This window comes from Geospiza fortis, unplaced genomic scaffold (assembly GCF_000277835.1).
Source record: "Geospiza fortis unplaced genomic scaffold, GeoFor_1.0 scaffold112, whole genome shotgun sequence".
Lineage (NCBI taxonomy): Eukaryota > Metazoa > Chordata > Aves > Passeriformes > Thraupidae > Geospiza > Geospiza fortis.
Window position 1 is genome coordinate 12,685,040 of NW_005054298.1, and position 23,781 is coordinate 12,708,820.

The window sequence follows — 23,781 nt, forward strand, 5'->3', positions numbered from 1 at the left end:
TCTGTTGCTGAGATATGCTCTAAAGTGTAGCATGTTACATACGAGAATTAAGTTCCTAGTTTGAATGTACACCTTGCTATATGTTACCTGTAAGGACAAAGCAAGAATGTAGCCCAAAATCACAGTTAGCTTTTTAAAAACAAGAATAGTTTTTTGAAAGCATTTTGAGATGTAGCTTAAAATGTCCTAAGATAGTTCTGATCTGCTTAACTAGAGTTTGTCTAGCAGGTTTTAACAAATACAAGGTGGAAGTTTACAGAGCTCTCATGTGCTGATGGAGAATACTGGTCATTAGACTCAAAAGCCATTGTGTAAACAGGTTTGTATTAGCTGTAAATTCCAAGACAGGCTCTAGCAGGTAGTGATTGAACAGTAAATTAATGTCCTACTAAAATGGTACATTTTCGCTGACATTTCATGTTTAGAAAAAAAATCTAGTGAAAATACCAAATGTCATGTTATATACTGTAAATTATCAAGGCTAACTCAACACAGAGATTCCAAATAAAATGTTTGGAGATATTCTGTATTTAGAAAGATGAAGAAGGTCTGTATAAGGAAATTTACACCTCAAATAAGCAGTAATAATCTCATACCTTCAACAAGTGATGCCTTTGCTGTATGTGAAGATGAAGTTCGATCTCTTTCTACTGTCTGGTTTGTGCAGCCCAACGGAAAAATAAGGCATGGTTAAGTGTTGATTTTGGACCAGTTATGTAATGAAGTTTAGTTCAGTGTATATTTCATTAATTTATTGACTCCCTAGTTAGTAGGCAGGACAGTCATCTTCAAGTGTTTATATTCATTTTTGTCTTTCTCATTTGCAGTGAAGATGAACCCAGCCTTAAGAAACCAAAAATTGAAGATGACGAAGAGAGCTTTAGCCTTATGAAACTTGCTGAAGGCAATATCACCTCTGTAAGCATATTTTTACAAATCTGATTATCAAAGGGGAAGATTAATTCTCTAAGTCTATTGCAGTGAATACACAGAATTCCTGATAAAAGGAGACTTTATAGCTGAAACATGACTGGAAATACTGTCTACTTGTACATTTGAGACTCTGCTAGAGATTGTGAAGACAACTTTCTCTGCCCTTAGGCATGTGTTAACACAAGTTTCCATCAGTCGTGGATATTTTAGGACAAAATTCTCTCCTGGTGTTTAGAACTCTAAAAGGAAAGCCTGAGGATCTGAAGAAAACAAAATTGGAGCTCGCTGGTTGAATTTTGTTCTTGCTGTCTTTCATATCTTCTACAACATAGAAGTTGCCTCTGTGTATTTAATCAAAAGTATTGCTGTGATTTTAGACATTGTTCTCTAAATTAATTGGGGGTCTAAATTGGGGGTCTAAATCAGAAATTTGGTTTCATCTTGCTTCTAGATCTAACTTATAATTTTGTGGCTAGATGAAACCTATATCATAACTGTGCACCTTCCTTTATTTGATGTTTTCCTATTATAGAAAAATAATTAATATTGAGCTAACTTCTCTTGTTTTCAAATGTGCTGTTCTTTAAGGTTAATTTTGAAAAAAGCATTATTGATACCTACAAAAATATTTGAAGTCTAAAAAAATTTCAGTGTTCTGCACTTCTAATATAATTTTCTGATATTTCTTGAAAAGTGGCATTACTAGATCTTAAAGAAATACAGTGAGACCAGGCAAACTTATTGCAAAGTCCATGAATTATTTTGGCAGCAAAGCATTAAAAAAAATAGGAGAATTGTGATTGCTGATAGGAAATTTTAAGCAATGTATGATTGTTGGGTTTTTTTCCCCTCAAGTTAATGCATCTGTTTTTCAGTGTTTATTTATATTTGACCTGGTTTTAGTTCCTTTGAAAGGTTTCTGCATTTACATGCCCATTTAGAGCGTTGGCTTTGAGATGTCAGACTCTGCTGGAAAGCTTAGATGATTTAAGTGCAAGCTTTTAATTTTGAGGTCCTATTGGAGTGGCACACCGCTGATTCTGTACCCATGTGCCTGGGAGCTCACACTCCTCAATAAGCATCTGGTGAGATTAGAGAGGTCTGAGAGGGCTGTGCTACAGAAGATCTCAAAGCTGAACTAGCAGATAACCTGAATTGTTGTGCTTCTGTCCTCTCAGCAGCAGAGAAGTGGCCAGCTTGTAACACTGCAGCAGAGTGAGTTCATCTTGCTCATGTCATAGCCAACCTTTGCCAGGAGTACTGTGCGTTAACACACTTTATAAGACTTGCATTTTTGAGTCTGAATGCAGAGAAGTACACAGTTTCTGTTTGCACATTAAAATAAAAAGAAATGTGAAGATTCTTGTTGTCTGACAAGAAGAAAGAGATGGATATTGGAAGGCAATTGAATTGGTTTTGTACTTTTTGTAGGTAGGCAGTGTTAACCCAGCAGAAGATTTCCGAATTCTGGTGAGGAAGAAAAATGCTGACTTCAAAGATGGTAAATACTTTTGTCTATCTTAATTATATTAGTAGCACTTTCAGAGTTCAATAAATGCAGTCCATTTGTCTAAACTTAAGTTTCTAGTGCAATGTGAGTTGCTCTGGAATTTACAGATTGGCTTGTAGTGCCGCTCAGCCAAGGAAGGTGTCATTTGTAATTCCCATGTTAATACTTGCCTTCCCCAATTAAAAGTCTCAGGTAGCTGTGTTTGAGTAAGAAGGCACTAGACAGGTTCACTGAGGCGCCTGAGCAACCCCTCAGGTGTTTCTAACAGAAGACCCCTTGGTATTCCCTGACTGCCTCATTCAGGATGAACCTCAGCTTCTCATTCTCAGGGTCTTTCTGCCCTGAAGTGGAGAGCTGTTGGGTCTGCACAGTGTGAGAAACCTGTCTTATGTTGCCTGAACAATAAAGAGACTCTCATGCCTGGGACTTAAATCTTCACTTGCAAATGTCACTTCTTACTGCTTGTGAGTGAAAGAAAGCACAGGTGAATTCAGAGTGGAATAAGCAGGTAGTATTTGTAAACTGAAAGTTGAGAGAAGGCTCTGTGTGCACTGACTCATCTCAGAGATGAAGAAGAACACAAGGCACAGGTCAAGCACTGTCTTGCATGGCCTAAGTCTAAAAATGCCATGAAATTATCATTGGTTTGTATGGTATTTCCCTCCTGGAGTAGCTGTGCAGAGATATATGTAATCCAGAGGTGTCTTAAGAAGAATGCACAAGATGGACGGGGTCCTGTATCTCATAAAGGGTGATTTGAACGTAGTGGCAGGGTAAACCTGATCTGCCAAATAGCCATTAATGTCACATTCCATTTTTCAAAGAAAGATTTGCAGAGGTGCTTAGGTAAGGTACTGGGTATTTCAACAAGACCTTTAGTCCTTTTGGATGTAGTTTCAGGAGTGTGTTTATCAGTATATTGAGTTGTGATATGGCCTGTTAAAGCCTGCATAACTATTTCTCTCCAGAATTTCCAGGCCTGTAAGCCAGCTAGCTAGCTTTTTTGCATGTATTTTTCATTAGACCCAGAAGAAGTTATTTATTGAAAAAATATTAGGAGTTGTGTTCTTAAATCTCAGCTATATTAATATGCACTAAAAAAGCGTTGTACAGTACATTAGAATACAGAAATTATGGAACAGTTGACTACTTTGTTACGGTGATAAATTTCATGTAGAAAAGCTCTAAGGCAGAAATAACTATAGTGATTATCCTTGAAGGTGGTTTAACTAGAAAGAGTGCTTAAATATGTCCTCTTGGTAGCTGTGCTGGAGATAAGTGCAGTACATGGTTGGAAGGTTCTGAAATTTTGAGCAATTTTCTTTTATTCTTTGTGATCTGCTCTGTAATGATAAGGTGTAGTTAAACAGAATGTAGTGCAGTCACCCATTTAAAGGAGAGATAGAAGCCACTATAAATAAAAACATACTTTACATATTATCTTTTGGGTAATCCTTTTTGTGCTTCAGAGCCTTTTAGGTGGCTTAACACATTGAACATTGCAGGCATGTTTTTAATGGCTTGCTATATTGCACTTTGGTTATGTAAATAGTAAATTCTGCCTTAAAACTATTCAGTGGTTCTAAGGGGTTTTTTGGTATAATTTTGTCATTTAATGAGGAATTCTTTTTCCCTCTGCTGGAACATAAGAAATATAAAATTTCTTTGCAGAAAAGGATAATCTGTGGGATTCAAATACTTATTTGTAAAAAGGGTAGCATTTTATGTGTCAGGATGCAGACAGGAGAACTGCTAAGTTGCATTCTGTTTTTCTTTCTTGTATTAAAAAAACATCTGCTACAGTCTTCCTAACTGAATAGAGCTTACATTCACCTTTTAAAATAACAGCAGTCCTTTCGTTGGGAGGAGAAAGACCTTTCAACTGTTTGATTGGAGGTGGGTTGTTTTTTAGTAGATAGAGAAGTTGTAGCAGTAGGAAGAGTTGTACTTTAAATAGTGACACTACAGTTGCTTTTTAATTCAGCTGCAGGTTAATGGCACACCCACACCAAAATTATAAAGGTAGCAGTACCAGAGGATGGCAAGGTGATTATTTTTCTTGTTCTTCTGAAACAGCTTGTAGGAAGTCCTGATGGTGTATTTATCACTGAAAAGAGGTACCAGTATATTTCCTGCAGTGCCCTCACTGGGATGTGTTAATCAGTGTTTGTACCTTTCATAGCAGATGAAATCTTAAGTGGAAGCTAGTCTGTGTCTGATGCTGGGTGAGATCTTTGCCACTAATGCCTAAATAATATCTGCAGAAAATCAAAGATTTTCAGATGGGTAAGCGTCTTAGAGATAGGTTTTCTGGACTGGCAGCTCAGTTCCTGAAACAATAATCAACTTTGGCTTTACCTGAAAACTGTGTCCTTTATTAGTAGGGAGCTGCTTGGGGGTTACATAGTGAGGTTTGTTTGATGGTTTCAGCTTACTGGTTAATGCTGATGCTCATGTAACTAGAATTGTGTTCCCCTCTAGACATCCTTTCTTATTTGCATTCATGGCCAGAGAGATGTCATGTTATGCAGGTCTTATTTTGAGCAAGTCACAAGTGTAGAGTCATCACAAAGAGATGTCCCCTGATAACAGCTTCTGACGTTTTTGTCAATGACTGCACATAAAATAGATTAGTTTACCTGAGTAGAATCTAATTGTTGCCCCCAAGTGTGTACAATGAGTTTCTTCATTGCTGTGGCTTCAGAGAAGGCTTCAGAAAATGCAGTCAGTGCTTGCCATCTTTGTAATGCCAAAGGAGTAGCCATGTACTACCAGTTCATCCTCCTGTTTGAAGGTTTCCATCCATGTCTGCATCTCTGGAGAGCAGATCATGTCTGATGTGTTGTGTTGTATTTTCATAGGCTTCTGTATAAGATAGAATGAGGGGAGTAGAAAAAGGTATTGACACATGCACAGTATTTTCTTTGATTTGTAAATTTTCTGTGTGAGTTTATAGGCCACATTTCATTGCATCTTACAGTACTCCTGTCTGAGAACATGATGTTGAAAAAGCTTTTTTTTATTTACTGATTTTCAGCTGGGAGAGAAATCTGCACGTCCACAGACAAATTGCACTAAGCTCTCATTTTTATATTTATAGTAAATTAGTTAATATTTTTTTCCTAGGCATTTCTAGAAAAACATAGCTGAAAGAATCAGTAACTGAATGTGAAAAATGATGGTATTTTATTGCAAGATTTTCTGTAGAAATAAGTATAGTTAATTACCTTTCTGGAGCTAAGATAGTTTTTTAAAAAGCTAATACTTCATTTAATTCTTTGTTGGCATGTTTTTGCAGTTTGTCTGCATTTTTATCTTACTGAATGTTTTTGTATATTTCAGAGACTATTCATGCTCTACTGCTAGGCAGGCCAAATGCAATGAGTGGTTTGATGAAAATGATTCAGTCATTAGAAGGGTTTTTGCAAACCAAATACTTGAGTATATAGAATCACTTTGAAGTTTTCTGTATATCTGCGTCACAGAGAAGATAAAGCCAGGTTTGTCTTTGAAGGGCATAGTGATTGGGTGAGATTCAAAGGTCTGAGTTGCAACAAACAGAATATGAATTAGATGTTGTGGGGAAAAAAATAATAAAGATCACAATGATGAGGCTCACACAGAAAAAGGTACCCATGAGAATTGGAGACTCTCCATCTTTGGAGCCACTCAGAACTCAAGTCTGTGGAGCACTGAGGCACCTGTTCCACAGTGAACCCTGTTTTTAGCAGGGATTTGGGTCATATGTCCTTCAGATATCCAGCCTCAATCATTCTGACCCATACTCACAGGACATTTAGAAACACCTTTTCAAAACTGAACAGCCCCTCGTAGGGTACTGGATTAGTTCAACAGCCAACAGCTCTTGGTCTTAAAATTCTTATTTCTTGGCCTAAAGATGAAGGAGGTCCTTAAAAATTAGTACAGTTTTCAGTTCAGAATTTCTTTCTTCTTTTCAGTTCTAGAAAGATGTTACAGAGTATTTTTAAAATGAATTATCAGGTGATTTAACTGATTTGTCAGTTTAAGCACTGTCCATGAATACAAATCATTACCACCAGCAGCACATAAATCAGAAGATTAACAACAGGAGTCTTTTGTCTAAAAGAAGAAATTTTTTTTAACTTGATTTATTTTTTGGAGGGGGAATCCCCAAGGAATCAAGCTTAGACTGTAATAATAGACAATTTTGGCTATTATTATTGTGTAATCTGATTGGTATAGTAATCAAAACCAAGAGCTGAACTGAACAAACATGAAAATATAACTGCACTTCTGTACTGTAGCTGTTCAGAGATAACAAGTGAATATAATTGTTCATGGCATATTTCACAAAAAATGACAGCACTAGTGAATGTATTTTGGAGTAGCAAATGTATCTGAATGCCAGAGGGGAAGGGATTAAATTCTGCTAGAACTAAAAGATCTTCTACTCTGGGATTTTTTTTTCCCCTGCAGTTCTCTAACCCTTAATAACTATATTTGTTATCTAACCAGTCAGGTACAGTAGAAAGAGGGAAGAAGAGATTAAAGTTTCTTGGGGTGTTCTGCAGAATGTGGTGGTTATTAGGAGTGCTGGAAATTCCAGTTAATGCGAAATGTAGAAGTCTGTTGTTTGTTCACTTCCTTAAATGTGTGTGGAGTGAGGGAAGCTGGGAGAGAAGAGAAAAGGTAAAATTACACAGAAGTGGCTGAATGGGCTGTCAGTTTGTAACTCAAGGTCCTACTCCTCAAAACCTCAATGCCTGAGATTTGACTGGGACACATCAGAGTTAATGCTTATCACAGCTTAGTTAAAAATACATCTTTATGCAGAACATGCTTTGCTCCAAAAACAGGGACATCTATTTTTTGCTGCATCCAGACCCAAAGATTCAGACTAATGAAAAGGCAGCAGGAAATCAACGAAGTCCTCAGATTAGAAGTCTAAAGGAACAGCAACCATTTCAAGAATTTCCTGCTATAATCGTTATCTTCTGTCTTTAGTATTACTTTTTCCCCCCTGAAGTAATTTGGTAGTCTAATCAGAACATAGGAATTTTTGTCTATTTTAGATTCACCCATCACTGGCTTATCATTTAAGGGAAACCCAGTGGACAGAATCAAGTTTTTAGCCAAGATACTTCAGGTTGTTAGAGGAATGTGACTTTAAGTACTGTTGCCATGTAATCTGTTTGCTGCCTATATTATGGACTCTCAGTGCCTGGTAAAAGATTGCAGCTTTCCTTTGGTTCCTTACAACAGATTTCAAAAGGAGGCATCTCATAGTCAGTAGCAAGAAAGTCTTTTCTTCTGATGGCTGCCAGGGCAATCAAATGGAAAGGGATTTAAAAAAAAATAAATGCAAAAGAAGTAGTAGAGTGTCTGATAATTTCAAACAGTATGCTGGAATCTTTCTGACAGTAAAGACTTTTATTGCACCCTTATAGTGCCTGGGGTTTTAATTTAACACATCAATGAGAAGACAGTGTTTAAAAAAAAAACACCACCACCACTGAAAACACCAGCAGGACTTGCTTTTATTAGTGCAATTCATAAGAAATTAGAACATTTAATGAGAAAATCATTAACCATGAAAAAAATGGACTGACTTAACTTGGGAAGCTTAAGTAGTTAGACTTCAATTTAGTTTGTCAGCTACTGGTGAAATAAATAGAGAGTGAGCTGATTACCTCTGGCACAGCAGGCACTTTAGCACACTTTCTTGTGCTGTAGCTGCTGTTGGGCAGAACCATTATCTGCCTCCTTTTCTAGAAACTGTCAAAACCTAGTGGGAGAATATCAAACATGCCTTGTTTCACACTATGCAGAGATATTGTCCTTCAGATTCAGTTCAATTAGGCATTTTATAGAAAATTATATAACAGCTGGTGCTGTGCATACTCGCAAGAGCAGAGAGGAACACGGTACTTAACCAATGTCTCCTTCTTAGTGTGCTAACTTCTTGTTTCTTCCACCACTCTGGCAGGTGATTTTCTTTGTTGATGCTTCCATAACTGAGATTCTTGAAGTGATGTCTATAAAACATCTGGAGCTGGGAAGGGCTATAAATCAGGGGAAAGGTTCTGCTAATCCACTGACTGGTCATTAACAGTACAAGAACAGGACCAGCAGATGCTGGAAAGCTTTCTGCTTTAGTCAGAAAACTTTCCTGAATCTTCTTCCTCAATGGCAACAGCACTGCTAATCTCCCTTGATAGACATCCTCTTTTAAGAATTCTGAGAATTTGTTCATTTTTTCAATTGTTAAAACTTAACCCCTTTACCAAAGGCTGATTTAACTGCTGATGTGCGTTTCAAAAGATCCTGTTTTATTGTTTGTTCTTAACCAAAGTCTTGGCTGTTGTTTTGAGAGAGGCAGGTCACTATCAACTCCCTATTCATTCTTTTCACAATGCTTCTGAATTTATAGATCACTGTTGTATCTTCCTCACACTTGTTATTTCTCTGGCTGAGGTGTTTGCCAGAGGGTAGAATTGGACAGTTCCTTAACTGTAAGTAAACATGAAGAGAAAGTAAATTGCTAAAATCTAGCAGAAATTAGTTGGGATTTGCAGAGCTCTTGGGTGACATTTTCTCTTGTCTATTTGCAGGGGTTTACAGCTACCTACATTTAGGAGCTCAACAGTAAGGGTAAAACTGGTGTTCCCCTTCTTGTTGGTACAGGTCTCACTGTTTACCTCTGCTTCTTACTGTCAGCATGCACAATTTATAATCTCTATAATCATAAACCTCTTTGCTCTGATGAAAAATTATCAAACTACCTGTACAAGAGACAAGACATACTCTGATGTCAATAACAGCAAGGTCTTTTAACTGCAGTCACCCCACACCTGTTGGTTTGGCATTATTACACCTTTCTCATAGATTTAATGCTTTTATTGAAATATGTATCAATTGCAAAGGATGTTTAGGGGATATGCTTATGTTGTAGAACATTATCCTCCCTAAGCTTTAGGATTCCAAATTTTTATCAAACAAGTTAGGCCACTGCTTTTTTTCTTGGCTTTCAGAGAAAAGTATGCCTTGGACATGCTTGAGGTTCTTCCTAGTATATCTGGCTTTTCCAGAGAGGCTGAAATTATTGTCAGTTGCTTTTATAACAATTATCAACTTGCATAGCTTGAGGCAGTGTGGGTATGATTAACTACTTAGATGCCTGTGGAGTAGAAACTTTTCCAGGGAGGCTGAAATTATTGTCAGTAGCTTTTATAACAATTATCAACTTGCACAGCTTGAGGCAGTGTGGGTATGATAACTACTTAGATGCCTGTGGAGTAGAAAAAGAGAGATGTAAAAGAAAAGTTGGGTTTTTTCCTTGAAAGTGTGCATTCTTTTGTTTGTTTATTAGTTTGTTTCTACTTGTCTTCCAGTGAGTCAGCAGTTGATAAACCGCATTGATCAGTTCTTGGAAAATAAAGGTTCCCAGTACTACATGAAAGGGATTGACTGTATCAGAGCTTTTAGAGAGGAGGCCATGAAGGTAATGTTAATGTGTGAATACTCTTACCTCTTTCAAATTAGAGGCATGATGGGCCTATTTGCTTGATAATGTATTGCTGCAGCAAAAAGAATTTAACTTTAAATATGTTTCAAATTTTAGAGATAGAGTTGCATTTTATGGGGGCTTTTATTGTTACTGGGATGGGGACTAGCCTCTCTGGTATTACTTGCTCTTGTTTGTTTTTGTTTAAACATAGAACCAAAGGCCTATGACCTGATGCTTGTGCTAGTTAAAAGTACAGTCCTACAATTTTCTTCTTCAACAAAGCTGGTTACAAGAAAGTCTTTCTAGTTTTCTGAGAGGTGCTTTTTGTGGCTCACCACTCCTTAGAACTCACAGTTTTAATAGAAATAAAACCCAAATTCTGTAGAGACTTTTGTGTTTACCATGTTAAATGACTTCATGAAGAATTAAGCTTGCTTTAATAGTTCTTGCTTACAGTTGCTGTTACATTTTTTTCAGCTGTCCAAGGTGCAGTGCTTTAATGACTTTCTGCAGGCACTGAAATCAAAGTTGGAAGATAAAGCCTTATCTGATTTCTGGGAGATCATGGTACAAGGTAGGATGGCATTAAAAAAAAACTAGGCAATTTCTAGCTGTATTGCATTTATCCATTAAGTAAGAAAACTTCATTAGCAGTGAGGCACTTAAACTAACCCCACTGCAGCATTTTGATATGCTTCATTCCTGCAGCCTATTAAAAAAAAAAACAAATTCATGTTGCAGCTTCCTTTCCTTTTCTGCACTAATAGTTTCATATCAGCATTATTCATAATGCATTGCCAAGTCTTGTTGAAATGGGAAATTAATTGTGGAAGAAGAGACAAATTAAATGTTATGGGGTAAGGAGAAGAAGAAACAATTTCAGCTGAATTTCAGAATAAATGGAAAAAACTCATGCAGTAGAGCTATAAAAAGATTCTTGCAGTTTAAGCTTCCAAAAAGTCATAGATAGCGTTGAAATGTGTCACTGATCATTTTGTATTTAAGTAACCTGAAGGACAGAATATGTGGTAGTATGACACCTACCTATGATTAAACTGGGAGATACAAGGCAGTGCCATTCTAAACGACATTCAGAGACTACACAAGTGATAAATAAAGGAACATTTTCACAAATAGAAAATGTAGCGGACTAAAAAAAAATCTTTTAGATCATAGTCTTGTTTTTAATTGGAACCAATGCTAAGGAAATCTGTTAAATGCCCAGCTGTATCTCTTAAGGGTGCATGCTATAAAATGCAGTGATGTGATTTTGTGTAGTACCATTCAAAGTGATGAACTCCAGACATGCTGTAATGTCTACTTTGTCCAGCTTTGAATTACAGGATGGGAATTTGCTTAGCAATGTGAAAAAACCAGCACAGGACAACACTGACAAGAACATTATATTCAGTAGTGCTGTAGGGGACCTTCTCTGTATAAATTTGGAAAAAGAAACCAATAAACTTTGAAAGTAGCAAACTTGGATCTTTCAAAGCCATGAATAATTTTTAGTTAGTATAAAGTTAGTATAAAGTTTAGTTAGTTTTTGACAAACTGGAGTATGTTTTTGAGGAAAAAATCAACCAAACAAACAAATACAAAGAGAGATGATATTTTCATACAGCATAGCTTATCTTCCTTTGAGGACATGGTGAAATGAAATCTTGATGCTTAATGCATAATCTGGCTGCTCTCACTAGGCAGCTCAAATTGCTTTTTACTTGCTACTAACAAGAGCAGGAGTTCTGTTTTCTCTCATTCTTGCCACATGACCCATCCCCTCTTTTCTACCAAGTGTGATGTGCATTGGGTCTTGTCATGAGTGACTGCCATGAGCAAAAGAAGGTGGATGTAACTTAATGAGTTAGTAGCTCAGAAGAAAGGCAGATCTGTTTGACAAATTCCTTTGTTCATGAAACCCTACCATGTGGTTCTGTGGGCACATGAAGGTGATTCTACACTTACACTGCTGCTGAAATTTTTATGAATCTTCTATTCTTTGCTCTCAAACCCACAGCTGCTTATTTAGGCACAAGCATTTGTATGGTCAAGCGATGAACTAGACTGGAAAAAATATTAGGGTCAAAATAAATGGAGATTTTTTGAAGGTTTTTTTTTTTGCGGGGTGGGACATCACTGCGCAGGGTGGTGCTGCTGGCACAACCAAGGAGCAAAGTGGGGCAGGACCAGCACTTTGGCAGTCAGACTAGGTAATCACAGCACAAGTGTCTGAATGTTAAGAGTCAATTTTTTCTGAGGACCTAAGAGCATGCTGTGAATGACTAAAAGTGCAATTTCTAATAGATTTTCAGCATTTCATCTGTGATCTATGATTTCAGTGTCTCATTAGTTTGATTGTCACAATATTAGCAGTTTCCTAAATGGATACTTCCACAAGCTTATGAATATGCTCATTGATTTATTTTTATATCATATTTTATATCATAGTTGACTCATTTATGCAAGTCACATTTTCCTTTGAGTGATACTCTCTTTTTTGCTGGTGATGATGACACATCCAGAAGTTGGAATGTGGAACATTTTTTTCACTTCTAACATTAGGTGAATTTTTGGGAAGCCTTCTAATGGTATTTTTATGTTGGCTTTTTTTTCAGAACGGATTTCTTTGATCACTAAAGATGAAGCAGAAGGAAGTTTGGTGACAGGTGAAGAGGCTGAGAAGGTATCATTTTTTTAATAAGCATCTGTTTGTATAGAGCCCTTGCTGTGGAACTGAAGACTTTTTCACGTGGATAAATCTTCAGCTGAATGCAATAAGATCCATATGAAGAAATAAGAATGTTCATTTGCCACACAATTGAAACTTCTGCATTTCAGAGCAAAATTACCTTAGCATGTACAAGTTTTACTGTAATTGGTCTTTAAAAAGTAGCATGTATTGAAATGATATGAAAATATCCTCTACAAAGAGTAGGAACTTCAGCAGCTCAGTGTAGTGGAACAGCAGAGTGCTATTTACATATGTAAGATGACTATTTGAACTTCACAGAAAGAAATATGTTCTCACTGGTAGCATGAGTTCAAAACTATGATACTTTTAAAAAAGGTTTTGTGAACTCCAGCAATTCAAGTTGTTGAGGCTAATTTTCACCATACATGCGGTGATACCCACGTTTTCACTTTATACAGCTTTTGTGGATGGGTGGACATCATACATAATTCTGGGGGTATTATTGGTGACCATATTAGATCCTTTTGGAAATGGGAGTTTTGGACTATTTACAGATATCATTTCTACTGATACATAGCATTTTAGTAACTACAGTGATGAATGAAGGATGTCCCAGTTACAAAGGACTGAATTGTAACAGGCAGAATGGTGCCTCCTCTTTGGAAGGAAGCAGAATTCAGAGCTGCTGTCAAAAATGATATTTGTGTGGAGAGCACAAGATAGATGTTTTTGTATCAGGCTGCTAGTTTAGGAGAAAGGTCCTTGTATCACAGACCCCCCCCGAAGGTGAAACTGTGTCTAAAATCACCATTTTGCAGAGAAGTAGCTTTTAGAAAAGATGCCACATTTATTTTTGCAGCTTCCAGGCCTTCCGTAAGCAATAGGCAGAAGTGGGTAGAAGTAGGTACTCTGTGATTTAGTTAATGAGTAGAAAAAGGTTGTATTTTAGAAACTGCTTTTTTCATCTGTAACAATTTACCTCAAGGTGAAGAAGGCGTAGAAATGTCATGAAAATGAAAAGCTAACAAACTAGGAGTCCAGAAAGCTGAGCACATGTGCAGGATGCAAAAGACAGTGTATGATGATTTTCTAGACATGAAGGACCTACTGGCTATTTATCATTACACATAAATATATAGAGCAACTTTTTCCCCAGTGGTGGTTTTAAAGAGTATCAGTCTTTTTTATCTACTTCAAGTGCTATGAATTTACTTGGAAACTTCCTAAGACACTATTGTTCTTGAGAACTGTAATTTCTAGTCTGAAACTACCACTGATGCTCAAAAAATGTGCTAATGCTGTGTGAAATAGCCACTGTTCCTTATGGAAATCTCTACTAACCACAAAGACCTTGCAACATACCATTGTCTTCCCTGTGAGCTTGTGGTGGCTAAAAAATACTGTGCCTGCATAGGAATGCAGCACAAATGATAGAGTATCAAGGACTGGATTCACAGCTGCCAGGCTAAGCTGGAAAAGGCATTTATAGGCTGACTGCAAATTTACATTTCTGTTTACCATCATGCTGCAATCACCTTATATTGCAATACAAGAAACTATTTTGTGACTGAAGGTCATTTTGTGATTGTTTGAAGGTCATACAATAGCCATATCTTCTCATTAAATTGGAGGAATATGAGATACTGCATGAAATCAGTTTTGCGGCAGAGTTCTCTAAGATGGCAGTTACCTTAACTACCAGAGTAATTGGATTGCATCTCTTTGCTAACTAAGCAGTTGGCAATTCCAGATATTCACTAGATAACCATCTCCCCACATACTGTCCAAATCCAAACCCAGAACCCTAATTCCCATTGGCTGTTAAGGGCTCATATGACTTTTTCATTAAGAAACTGCAAGACGGTAATTCTTGGAGTAAGATCTGCAGGGATAGAATATTTTATCTTGGTATTGTGGGACTGGTATAAAATCTAGTCCTCTTTGGTCCAATTAAACCTTGCCACAATTTTCCTGTGTGATACAAAGCCAGCATTTTCCTAGGTCTACAGATTGCAAAAGTGGTTCATTTATTTTTTGTACTGAAGGCGATACCCTTCACTTAAGGGTTATGTTGGATTTTTTCAAATATCTCCCAAGAGAGTAAGATGCAAGTTTTCTTCACCTCTGTAGATGTTATGTGCAAGCCTGTAGGGTCATAGGGTTGTCTGTCAGTGTTGTCCTTTGTGACAAAAAAGTCTTTTCTCATACGTGCTGTTTACTAGCTGCTAGTAGTTTCAAGACTGTTTTGTCTATAAGATTACAGGTTTTATAGGGTTGTTGTCTGCAGGAAAGAGGAAGACTTACCAGGCTGCTTATTAGACAGGTCAAACTTTCCTTTTTCCTTTTGCTTGAGGTAGGTTATGCATGCATATTTTCCTATTACTGAGAATTTTTTTTTCCCCTGTAATAGTGGAGATACTCTGTAGAGCATGAGGATGGTAGGTTAAAAGACCAGGAATGTCAAGTGCTTTTTCTGGTTGCTTTGGGGAAGATAATGGATTTCAGCACAGCTATTATATGTAATTTGCTTTTGCATAAATGTAAAACAGGTTTTCAGAAAAAAACCCAACTTTGGATGTTCAGTATTTGATGGAAACTTCAGGTTTCAATTTACTGCAAATCTTCATTGTACATTTCTCTAGCTTTTAGCTTCCTTTGCATAATTTAGCACGAGAAAGCTGATTGTAAAAATTTTGAAAAATGTGCTACTTCCAGAAATACCAATTGACTCTTAATTAAATGTGAAAAAAGGAAATTTGATCTGGCACAAAAAGCCTTTCAGAGCTGACAAATGTCATTAGCTTTTAGTTTCATAGTATGTGCTTTATATTACTACTAGATTAAGAACTCTTCCAACAAAAAAGATAAACAGACGAACAGTATCCTGAAATTCTAATTCCTTCTGTCACATTCCCTGCCTTTTTTTTTTCAGCTACAGAATCTCTATGATAAGTTAAACTCAGCATATTAGAACATGAATGTTGTCTGTGGAGTGAGATTTCTGTGTTTGTCTTGGATGTTGCTGCTTAGGATGTAGGAAAGGTCTAACCTTTGGTCACCGGGACAATGAGGCAGAGGTTGCCTGTCCTCTGTTGTTGGTGTTACTCAAACATGATGTATTTGCTTTTCATCCTAGAGGATGCAACAGGAAAGTCAGTTTTACCCCATGCCTAAAGCTGTCATTGGAGTTCTAGAGAAGGATCAGAATATTTTATTTATTAAAATAATGTTTAAGCCTTTCAGCCTAGAAATGTATGGTCTCAGAAATTGATGATGTTAATAGGGATCCCATGGCCTCTTACACAACCTCTCTGGCTGATACAGCTGAAGTCCCCAGCTGAACAGCAGCTCCCTTTTAGGGGCACAAGACTTATCTAAGCAGGTTTTTATAGCCTGTTTAATGTGGCTATTTTCTAGTTAGCTGTTCTCTTTCATCATCTGGAGTTATACTGAAGTTGTTTCTGACCTTAAGGATGACAGGACTCCAAGTCTGGGAATGTGGCTTTTCCTCAACAGCTTCATGCCTATGTTTTCTTGGGGGGCAGGGCTGTTTCTAGCTCTGCATACTTGTTCTGGTGCATTTTAATAATGATTAAAAAAATATTTTATATTAAGGATGTTGATAAAAAGGTAGTAACTAGGATTTGTAGACAACTGGATGCTTTTTTAAGTAAACGTTAAGTATTGCCATTTTTCCCTACCATTTTAGTGTTTTGGGTTTTTTTAGGCTAAGAGGAAATCTGTGAAATAATTTGGAGGTGGTTGTACTCCAGATATTGTCTGTATGTTTGATTTCAGTTTTTATAGTATCTGAGCAACTTACCTTTCTCTTCTGTTTATGAATGTCATGCTTTAAGTGAAGGGCATATGGTGAGTTGTATCAGCAGCTACAGCAATGTAATTTTACATAATGATTTTCCATTTTTAAGACTGGCATTCTAACCATCTTGCATGTTAGAGGGTTTTTTTTTATTTATATCTTTGTTCATTTGGTAAATGTTAATTGAATTAAATGGGGGAGCTTAAAAATTCAACACAGAACTAGAATGCTGAGTGTAGGAAATGTCTCAAAGAAGCCATTGGTCACCCTCATGTATGTACTCATATCATTTGGGGGAATTTTGTTATCCCTGAGCATTTTGTAGCTACACACAATATTTTTGAAGAACATAAGCCTGGTCAAACTGAAATGGATAAAATTTCCATCTAATCCAGAATCCCATCTGACAGTGGATAAAAAAGGATGGATAGAGAAAAAGTGTATAGTCCCAGGCTGCAGCCACTGATGTCTCAAAAACTTCTTGTGCCTGAGGTTGCTTCTGTGGACTTAGTAGACTTCAAATAATTTCTCTTCTATGCATCTTTCTTATCTCCCTCTGAGTCTTGGGAGTAATATTTGCAGTATCCTTATCACAGGGTTCTCTACAGCCCTCTACATGTGTTGTCTCAAGAACCATATCCTTATGTCTGGTTTTTGACACACTTCACCATAAAATCCTTTAAAAGCAAGTCTTACAAAGGTTTTTGTAGCTTAATATGGTTTTGGGTGTGGAAACCAGAAAACACTTCCTTCCTGATTTTTAATTTCAGATGGCTTTGTTTTGATATACAGAGGAGACATTCTGTTAATTTAACATTAAAGGCTCTCAGTTTTGTCAGTATCACATAAATTCTTTTTTTTTTTTCTGTAGTTCTTGGCTCCAAAGGAACAGAAAAATGAAACTCTGCCTCCTACAGATGAAGGTGGTGATGTTGATGATCTGGTGAGTACCATAAAGATGTGGTGTGGCTTCAGAATTAAGCTGTAAGTGAAAGGTGCAATGAGAGAGCCAAATGCTTCTTAAAGCAGTAGATATTAGAGTGCATGGCTTAGAAAACACCTAAGGAATTGAATCAGAAGAGCCACATGAAATTACATGAAATTACTTACTTGCTATTGTAAGCCATAGGCAGGTGTGTAATTTCATGATGGCAAATATTGTGTGCTGTAGTAACACAGGTGTTTACAGGGGTGAAATGTGTCCTCTAGTATGCTTCAAAAGAGCCTGTGAGCCACTCATTTAACAGTGGATTTGTGTGATTTACTATAATAGCTTTTTAAAAGGTTTGTAGATCTTGAACTGCTATTTATGTGGGTTGAAAACTCAAGCATTTTTAAAAAGATGTTTTGATCTTTTGAATTAAACTTCTCTATATAGGCTTGCTGAAATTCAAGGATACCAGTTTTTTTAATAAATATTTTAGCCATCTTTTACAGGCTGTCTCATGACAAATCTGTCTCCAAGGCTTAAGCTGATGGTGTAGATGGTTTTAAAGAAGCTTCGATAACAGACAGATTTCTACATTTGGACTGTACTTTTAAAAATCTATAAATTGCACAGATGATTATGTGAAGATGAGATTTTTCAGTTTGTTTTTGGACTTTATAGAAGATTAGTACTGAATTCTGTGCAATCTATTTATGTTACATGATAAGGCTTTCCAAATTTGCTTGGTTTTCTCAGCACTAAACACATGTAAGAATTACTTCAGTGCTGCTTCTTTCAAATCTGTTTCTTCTGTTTGCAGCTGGACATGATGTGACCAGTGATACATGATGACTGTAGAAGCAAAGTTTTGGAAGAGATGGCTCTGTGAGATGGGGCCCAAAAAAAGATGCTAATGAGAAGACAGTACATCCATCTTTATTTTGTCAAATGAGAACAGAAATCCCAGAAACGTTTCCAGCTGGTATAAATGGCATCTGACTTTCAAAACTAGAACAGAAGATTGAAATTGTCTAAAGTATTTGGACAGTAATGATACCTTTAAGGCATCTTTTTTTTTTCTTTTCTTTAGAACTGAAGTTAGCTTGTCCTTTGTATTGCTTTTAGCTGAACACTACCAGATTTAATGAGAATCTGCTCTGGTGCCTGAAATTCCTGTTGCATTGCCTGGGAAGGAAGACAGAAATGTCACAGCAAGGTTACTAGGTAATACTGAATATTTAGTGGAGGTAACCCTATAGGTTTATTGTTACAGAAAGGAAAAAGTCTCTTATTTTCATGCTTTAAAAAAACCAACCAACCAACTCAAATAAACAAAAAACAAGATAGAGCAAAAAAACCCAACAAAGCACCCTGAAAACCACCACAGAGGCTTGTGGGAAAAAATTCTAGGTCAGGGACTCACAAGTTAATAGTTTGAAATACACAACAGAATCTAAAGCACACAGCAGAGCCAGGTGTGCTGATTTGCCACACTGACCCCAGATCAGTAATTATGGTCTTCTCTGCATTACAGGTTCTCTATCCTGTCAGCTCAGCAGCAGCCCAAGGTCTCTGTCCCTTTCTGTGACACATTTTCCTGTTCCATGTGCTGGGATTTTTGATTTTTTTAGACTTTTAACTAGTACAGTTGCTGTAGATGCTCCTGGTCCTGAAAGGAGAATGAATCAGTTCTGTGTCCATTCCATACACTGCTGGGAACTGCTCACCCAGAGCAGGAGAGTCCCTCAAAGCTGTACACTGACAGCTGGGATAGAGAAGTGATAATAGTTAACACTGGTAACCAGGATGGAGTAATGTCTACACAGAGCAATCCAAAGGAGTCAAATGCTGCTTAGATAGAGACATTGAAGTCTGATTACAGAGCTGAAGAGACAGTAATGACACCTTCACACATGCTTGTCTCTTAGAACCGGATTCATTCCTTTAAAAGCTGGTGCATCATTATTATAAATGTATAAATGTACTGTGCAAAATGGTATTAAGATCACAAAAAAAGGAAAAATCATGATCTTTAGTTGCAAAATGTTGTGGAATATTTGTGCTTTATATTGGCCAACAGCTCCTGTGTGGGAAATAGCAATTGTTTTTTGCTCCTACTTCCTTACACAGCAGCCTGCTCTCTGTTGTCTTACATCCTATCCTGACTGAGTTGAAAGCATTTCTCAAATGCAGATGGCAGGGAGCAAGTGATTTTTGCAGACCTTTATAGCTTTTGTATCACCAGAAGATATTTTTCTCAACTGTAAATAAGGATTATTTGATCAGTGATTTAAAGGCCAATATATGGAGTATGCTGGCTGGGGGTTTCTTATACACTTTATTTTTTTTGTTTAATAAAAATATTTTAAAGGTCAGGTTTTGTCTTCAGAGCCATGTTTGCTATAATCAGGTGACTACTTACGCAGTGCCTAAAGGAAACTATCAAAAGCCCCTTTTCTGGGCCTACAATGCAAACATTGAATATCAAAATCCATCCACAGAAGCAGAGTATACTTATTCTATTCTTTATGAACTCTAAACTTAGCAACACCCCACTAAAGTAGTTTTTACTATATTGCAGAGATGATGAGAAAATCTTGGGTCAAGACCACCCAGAATATAGAGCCTGGTGACCAGAGCATGGAGTTACTTTGTTTCTTTTGATTTAGTTGACCACATTTCTAGAGTGGATTGCTTCTGTCAAGGAATATACATTTAGTTCATGGAGAACTGCTGCATAGATCTTCTTGCTACCTGTACAGCCCAATATGTCCAGGTAGGCTCAGTGTGGTGATGGAGTTGCTATTACTGAGAAGAGGAATGAGAATTTATGGCTCAAATAAAAGTGAATTCTTGGAAGGCAAGAAAAGCATCTTTCATTCTGCCCAGGCTTCTGAGTTCAGTTTTCAGAAGCTTCTGATCTTGGTGAGGTCTGTCACATCAGCAGCCTGATTTTACATTTGTTCTGTGGCAAAGGACCAGCTTTCAGGTTCTCATTCAATGACTGAAAGAGATCTTGCATTTAGTTTAAGTTCACATTTTCAGTTACAAATCTGACTTACTGTTTAGTAGGCTGACTCACTGTTTACACTGAGAATTCTTATTTTCAATTGCCACACTGACCAGTCCTCAGAAGCACTAGAGCAGTTAGTTGTTCATTTCAAAAGCAACTTTAAAGGAAACGTAAAGTGCATTTGTTTTCCTGGAAGCAGCAGAACATCCCTTGTAATGTACTTTATAGGCAGGGAAATTATCAGAGTGTCTACAGAAAAGAAGACTGTGAAGACTTCCTTAATTAAAAGAGGGGTGTGGACTAAAAAAAAATATTTTGCAGTGTGGACCTTGGGAGGTGGAGAATATCCAAAGGCATTATACCAGGAAGGGTAAGTAATATGTGAGGGAGCTGGGACCATATCATGGAACTGAGAGTACTCCACAGAAAAGGAAAAAATACTGGGGTTGGGAGTCATAGAGGAAGAGTAAGACTCTTCTGGTTGCAATATACTGTGAATCTGTAAGTGTCTAGGCTGTATCAATTCTGCACAAAACATTTTGCTCTGTCACTGGGTAGGGGGGTCTGCTACCTGTTACGCAGTTCTCAAGTTTGGCCTCATTCCTTTTGTACTCAGAAACCAAATTTGTCCTCTTGGACAGTTGTCAATAAGTCACAGTAATAAAAAATAACTTCTAGAATGTTACATAGTTGAAGACTTGTGATTTGTGTGATATTAATCAGGTTGAAATGAATGTCAGGTCAACAGTATGATGTCAACATGTTTGGAGAATTCTGAAAGCAAGGCTTCATCTCTGTCCTTGGAATGTGGCACAGAAGTGTTACACATGCCATCAAAACACTTTTAATGTGAAGAGACCTGTTATGCTGCACTGTGGTCTCTTAGTTGCCAGAGTGAATTTACGTCTTGCTGACTTTCCTGGTATTTAGGTTTTGACAGAATTGTGTGTTTGATGTTGCAGCAGGATCTTTGGAATTAAAAAATTAGGAAGGAAAATCAGTTATCTCAGTTGTGAATTCTAAAGACACAGGCCATTTTTATATTCTGCATTTGCACATGATAAAAGGCAAGGGAGGAATTCCCTTGTGATCTCAGTAGGGTTGGGGATAATCTGGAAAGAAGAGTTTTGACTTGCATGTTGCTAAGCTGGCAAATATTCTGGTAGATGTTGCTGCTGTGCTTGTAAGGGTGGGTTTGGATTTGTTCAGCCTCACCACTGTGAGTGTGAAATAAGCACTTAAATTTAGCTGTTGGTTTGTGACAGTGGAAAACTCATTTCCACTAAATTTTCATCTTTGCTTCCTTTCCCCTTCCATCTTCATTCTTCTCTTGATACCATTACAGTAATGGAGCTCAGTGCTGGGAGCACTTGTGAATGTCAGATGTAGGAAACCTGTTTTCTTGTGTCTCTTTTGAGATGTGGGTTGCGAAGATTTTTTTAAAAACTCAAAATGTTCCCAGTACTAGCAGGGGATGGGAGGCCCGCCCAGGCTTTTGTTTCTAAATTCTTTGAAGAACTAGCACATAGAAAAAACAGTTCTTTCAGAAACCCCCACCACTTAAAGGTGCTGCTAAAGTAAGGCAGCACTGACTTCTGCAAGAAATGACTTGCCTTTCTGGGGGTGGAGTTTGTGTATAGCATTTCTCTGCACTGTTTTGAGGGCAGCTCTAGAAGTTCTGTCCCAGCTTGGACTCTTTTCTTGTGATTACTGAACCTGAAAATTTTAGAAGAATAGATTACCACATATTAAAGAAAATAAAGGAAACTAGAATAGGGGAAGTTTTCTTTTGTAATACTATCATATTCTGATATGAAGGTCTGAAATAGCTATATTGAAAAAGGCAAGGCTGTGATTTTTAGCCTCTCTTACTTTTCCCAAAGGAACAAAACCCACATTGAACTCTGCATAAAAAATTGGCATACTCTTTACAAGAAAATTACTTGAAAAACATTTGAACAAAGCTTAGCTTAAAGTTTGATCATATTTTTCCATGCAGCAAGTTTTGGTAAGTGGAAAGATCATGTCCCACTCTACCTTCCCTCTTCTGTTCTGTTCTGGAACTGTTCTGGAATAGTGCTTGCTTTTATGAAAATAAAAGAACTAAACAGGAACTAGAAAACCTCTCAATTTGTTTTTTACAAACCAGGCATAGCTTTAGTGCATCTGTGAGATGAGTGCCTTAAAATAGACTCTTTGCTCATCTGACTCTGCACATAAGCTGGATAGAAATTAATCTGCTTCTTCCCAATAAACTTTGTGAAGGCAGCATGACTAAGACATAGTAAAATTAATTCTGTTCCTTCCAATGCCTCCCTAGTACAAGTCTCAACAGTTGACCATCAAAAGCGCCTCTTTAGGCAGGAACCTGAAATACTTACAGTACTTTTTGCTGTTACCAAAGAATGAATTATTCTGCAGCGCTATAAACTACTCAGATTTTGTCACATATATATTTACTGGTGTATTAATTCTTAGGGCCCCTTCCTATGCACCAAGTCAGCTGTATGGATTGCTGTGAAAGTCTGGAGACTCTATAATGAAATTAGTAGGTTGACCATGGAAATATATTCACTGTTGCTTTAAATATATCAAACCAAAGGATTGTTTTTCTTCATGGTCTCACTGAGTTCCAACTCTGTGTCATCCTTTCTTCCTATTTTAACGTACAATAATAGGCTATAATAACTGTCATTTTCTTTTCCTCCAGAAGGGAGTGAATCTTGCGGCTTTCAAGATATTATCAGAAAACAGAAATACCTCCAATGTAGGGTATAACTAGGAACGTTTTCTGTCTGCTGTCTGAGACAATGCATAAGGGGATCACAAGCCCCTGAGGAGACCAACTGTAGTGCAGATATTTTTGCCTGAAGCATGTGGATCAGATATAATGCTAGGAAAAGAAAGGTAAAATAGCTGTTAGTACCTGATTGCTGGAGTTTTATATGACTGGGATGTATGAGAATGCCTTCTCCAGCCTGCTAATGCAAGTAATCAAATGGCAAATGTTCTCTCCCCATGGAGTGAGTACATCTGCAGGGTGAACAAATGGCCCCTATGCTGACTTTTCACAAGAGTTACAGGAGCTGTATCAGAATGCTTAGGGACCCTTTACTTACTGAAAAATGAGGGAGTGGGGTGGAGAGAATTTTTTTTCTTTGGTCCCAAGCAGGCCAGCATTGAAGGCCCTGATTTGAATGGGTGAGAGCCTGCCAAGGGCATTTTCTTGTGATGGCTTAATGCTGTTCGAGTCCTGTGTGAATTTGATCTCCTAGTCCACAGTTGTTCTGAATGTTGAGAAGGTGTCATTTCTCTGCCTGCAAAGCATGAAAAATGGCTCAGCAAAGGTGAATTGAGAAAGTATATGATCTTTGTCTAGTGATTGTGATGTAGATT

General features: G+C 37.3%; 1 protein-coding gene across 1 annotated transcript in view; it reads left to right on the top strand.

Moving 5' to 3' along the window:
• XRCC5 (X-ray repair cross complementing 5) overlaps positions 1 to 19,747 on the top strand; it is a 54,723-nt gene extending 34,976 nt beyond the window's left edge. Inside the window, exons 15-21 of the mRNA XM_005415781.2 lie at positions 828 to 918; positions 2,365 to 2,434; positions 9,817 to 9,926; positions 10,410 to 10,506; positions 12,548 to 12,615; positions 17,316 to 17,387; positions 18,193 to 19,747. Coding sequence (XP_005415838.1) covers positions 828 to 918; positions 2,365 to 2,434; positions 9,817 to 9,926; positions 10,410 to 10,506; positions 12,548 to 12,615; positions 17,316 to 17,387; positions 18,193 to 18,207 — 523 coding nt within the window. The 3' untranslated portion in view covers positions 18,208 to 19,747. The remainder of the gene's footprint in view (positions 1 to 827; positions 919 to 2,364; positions 2,435 to 9,816; positions 9,927 to 10,409; positions 10,507 to 12,547; positions 12,616 to 17,315; positions 17,388 to 18,192) is intronic.
• Positions 19,748 to 23,781: the final 4,034 nt, after the last annotated feature.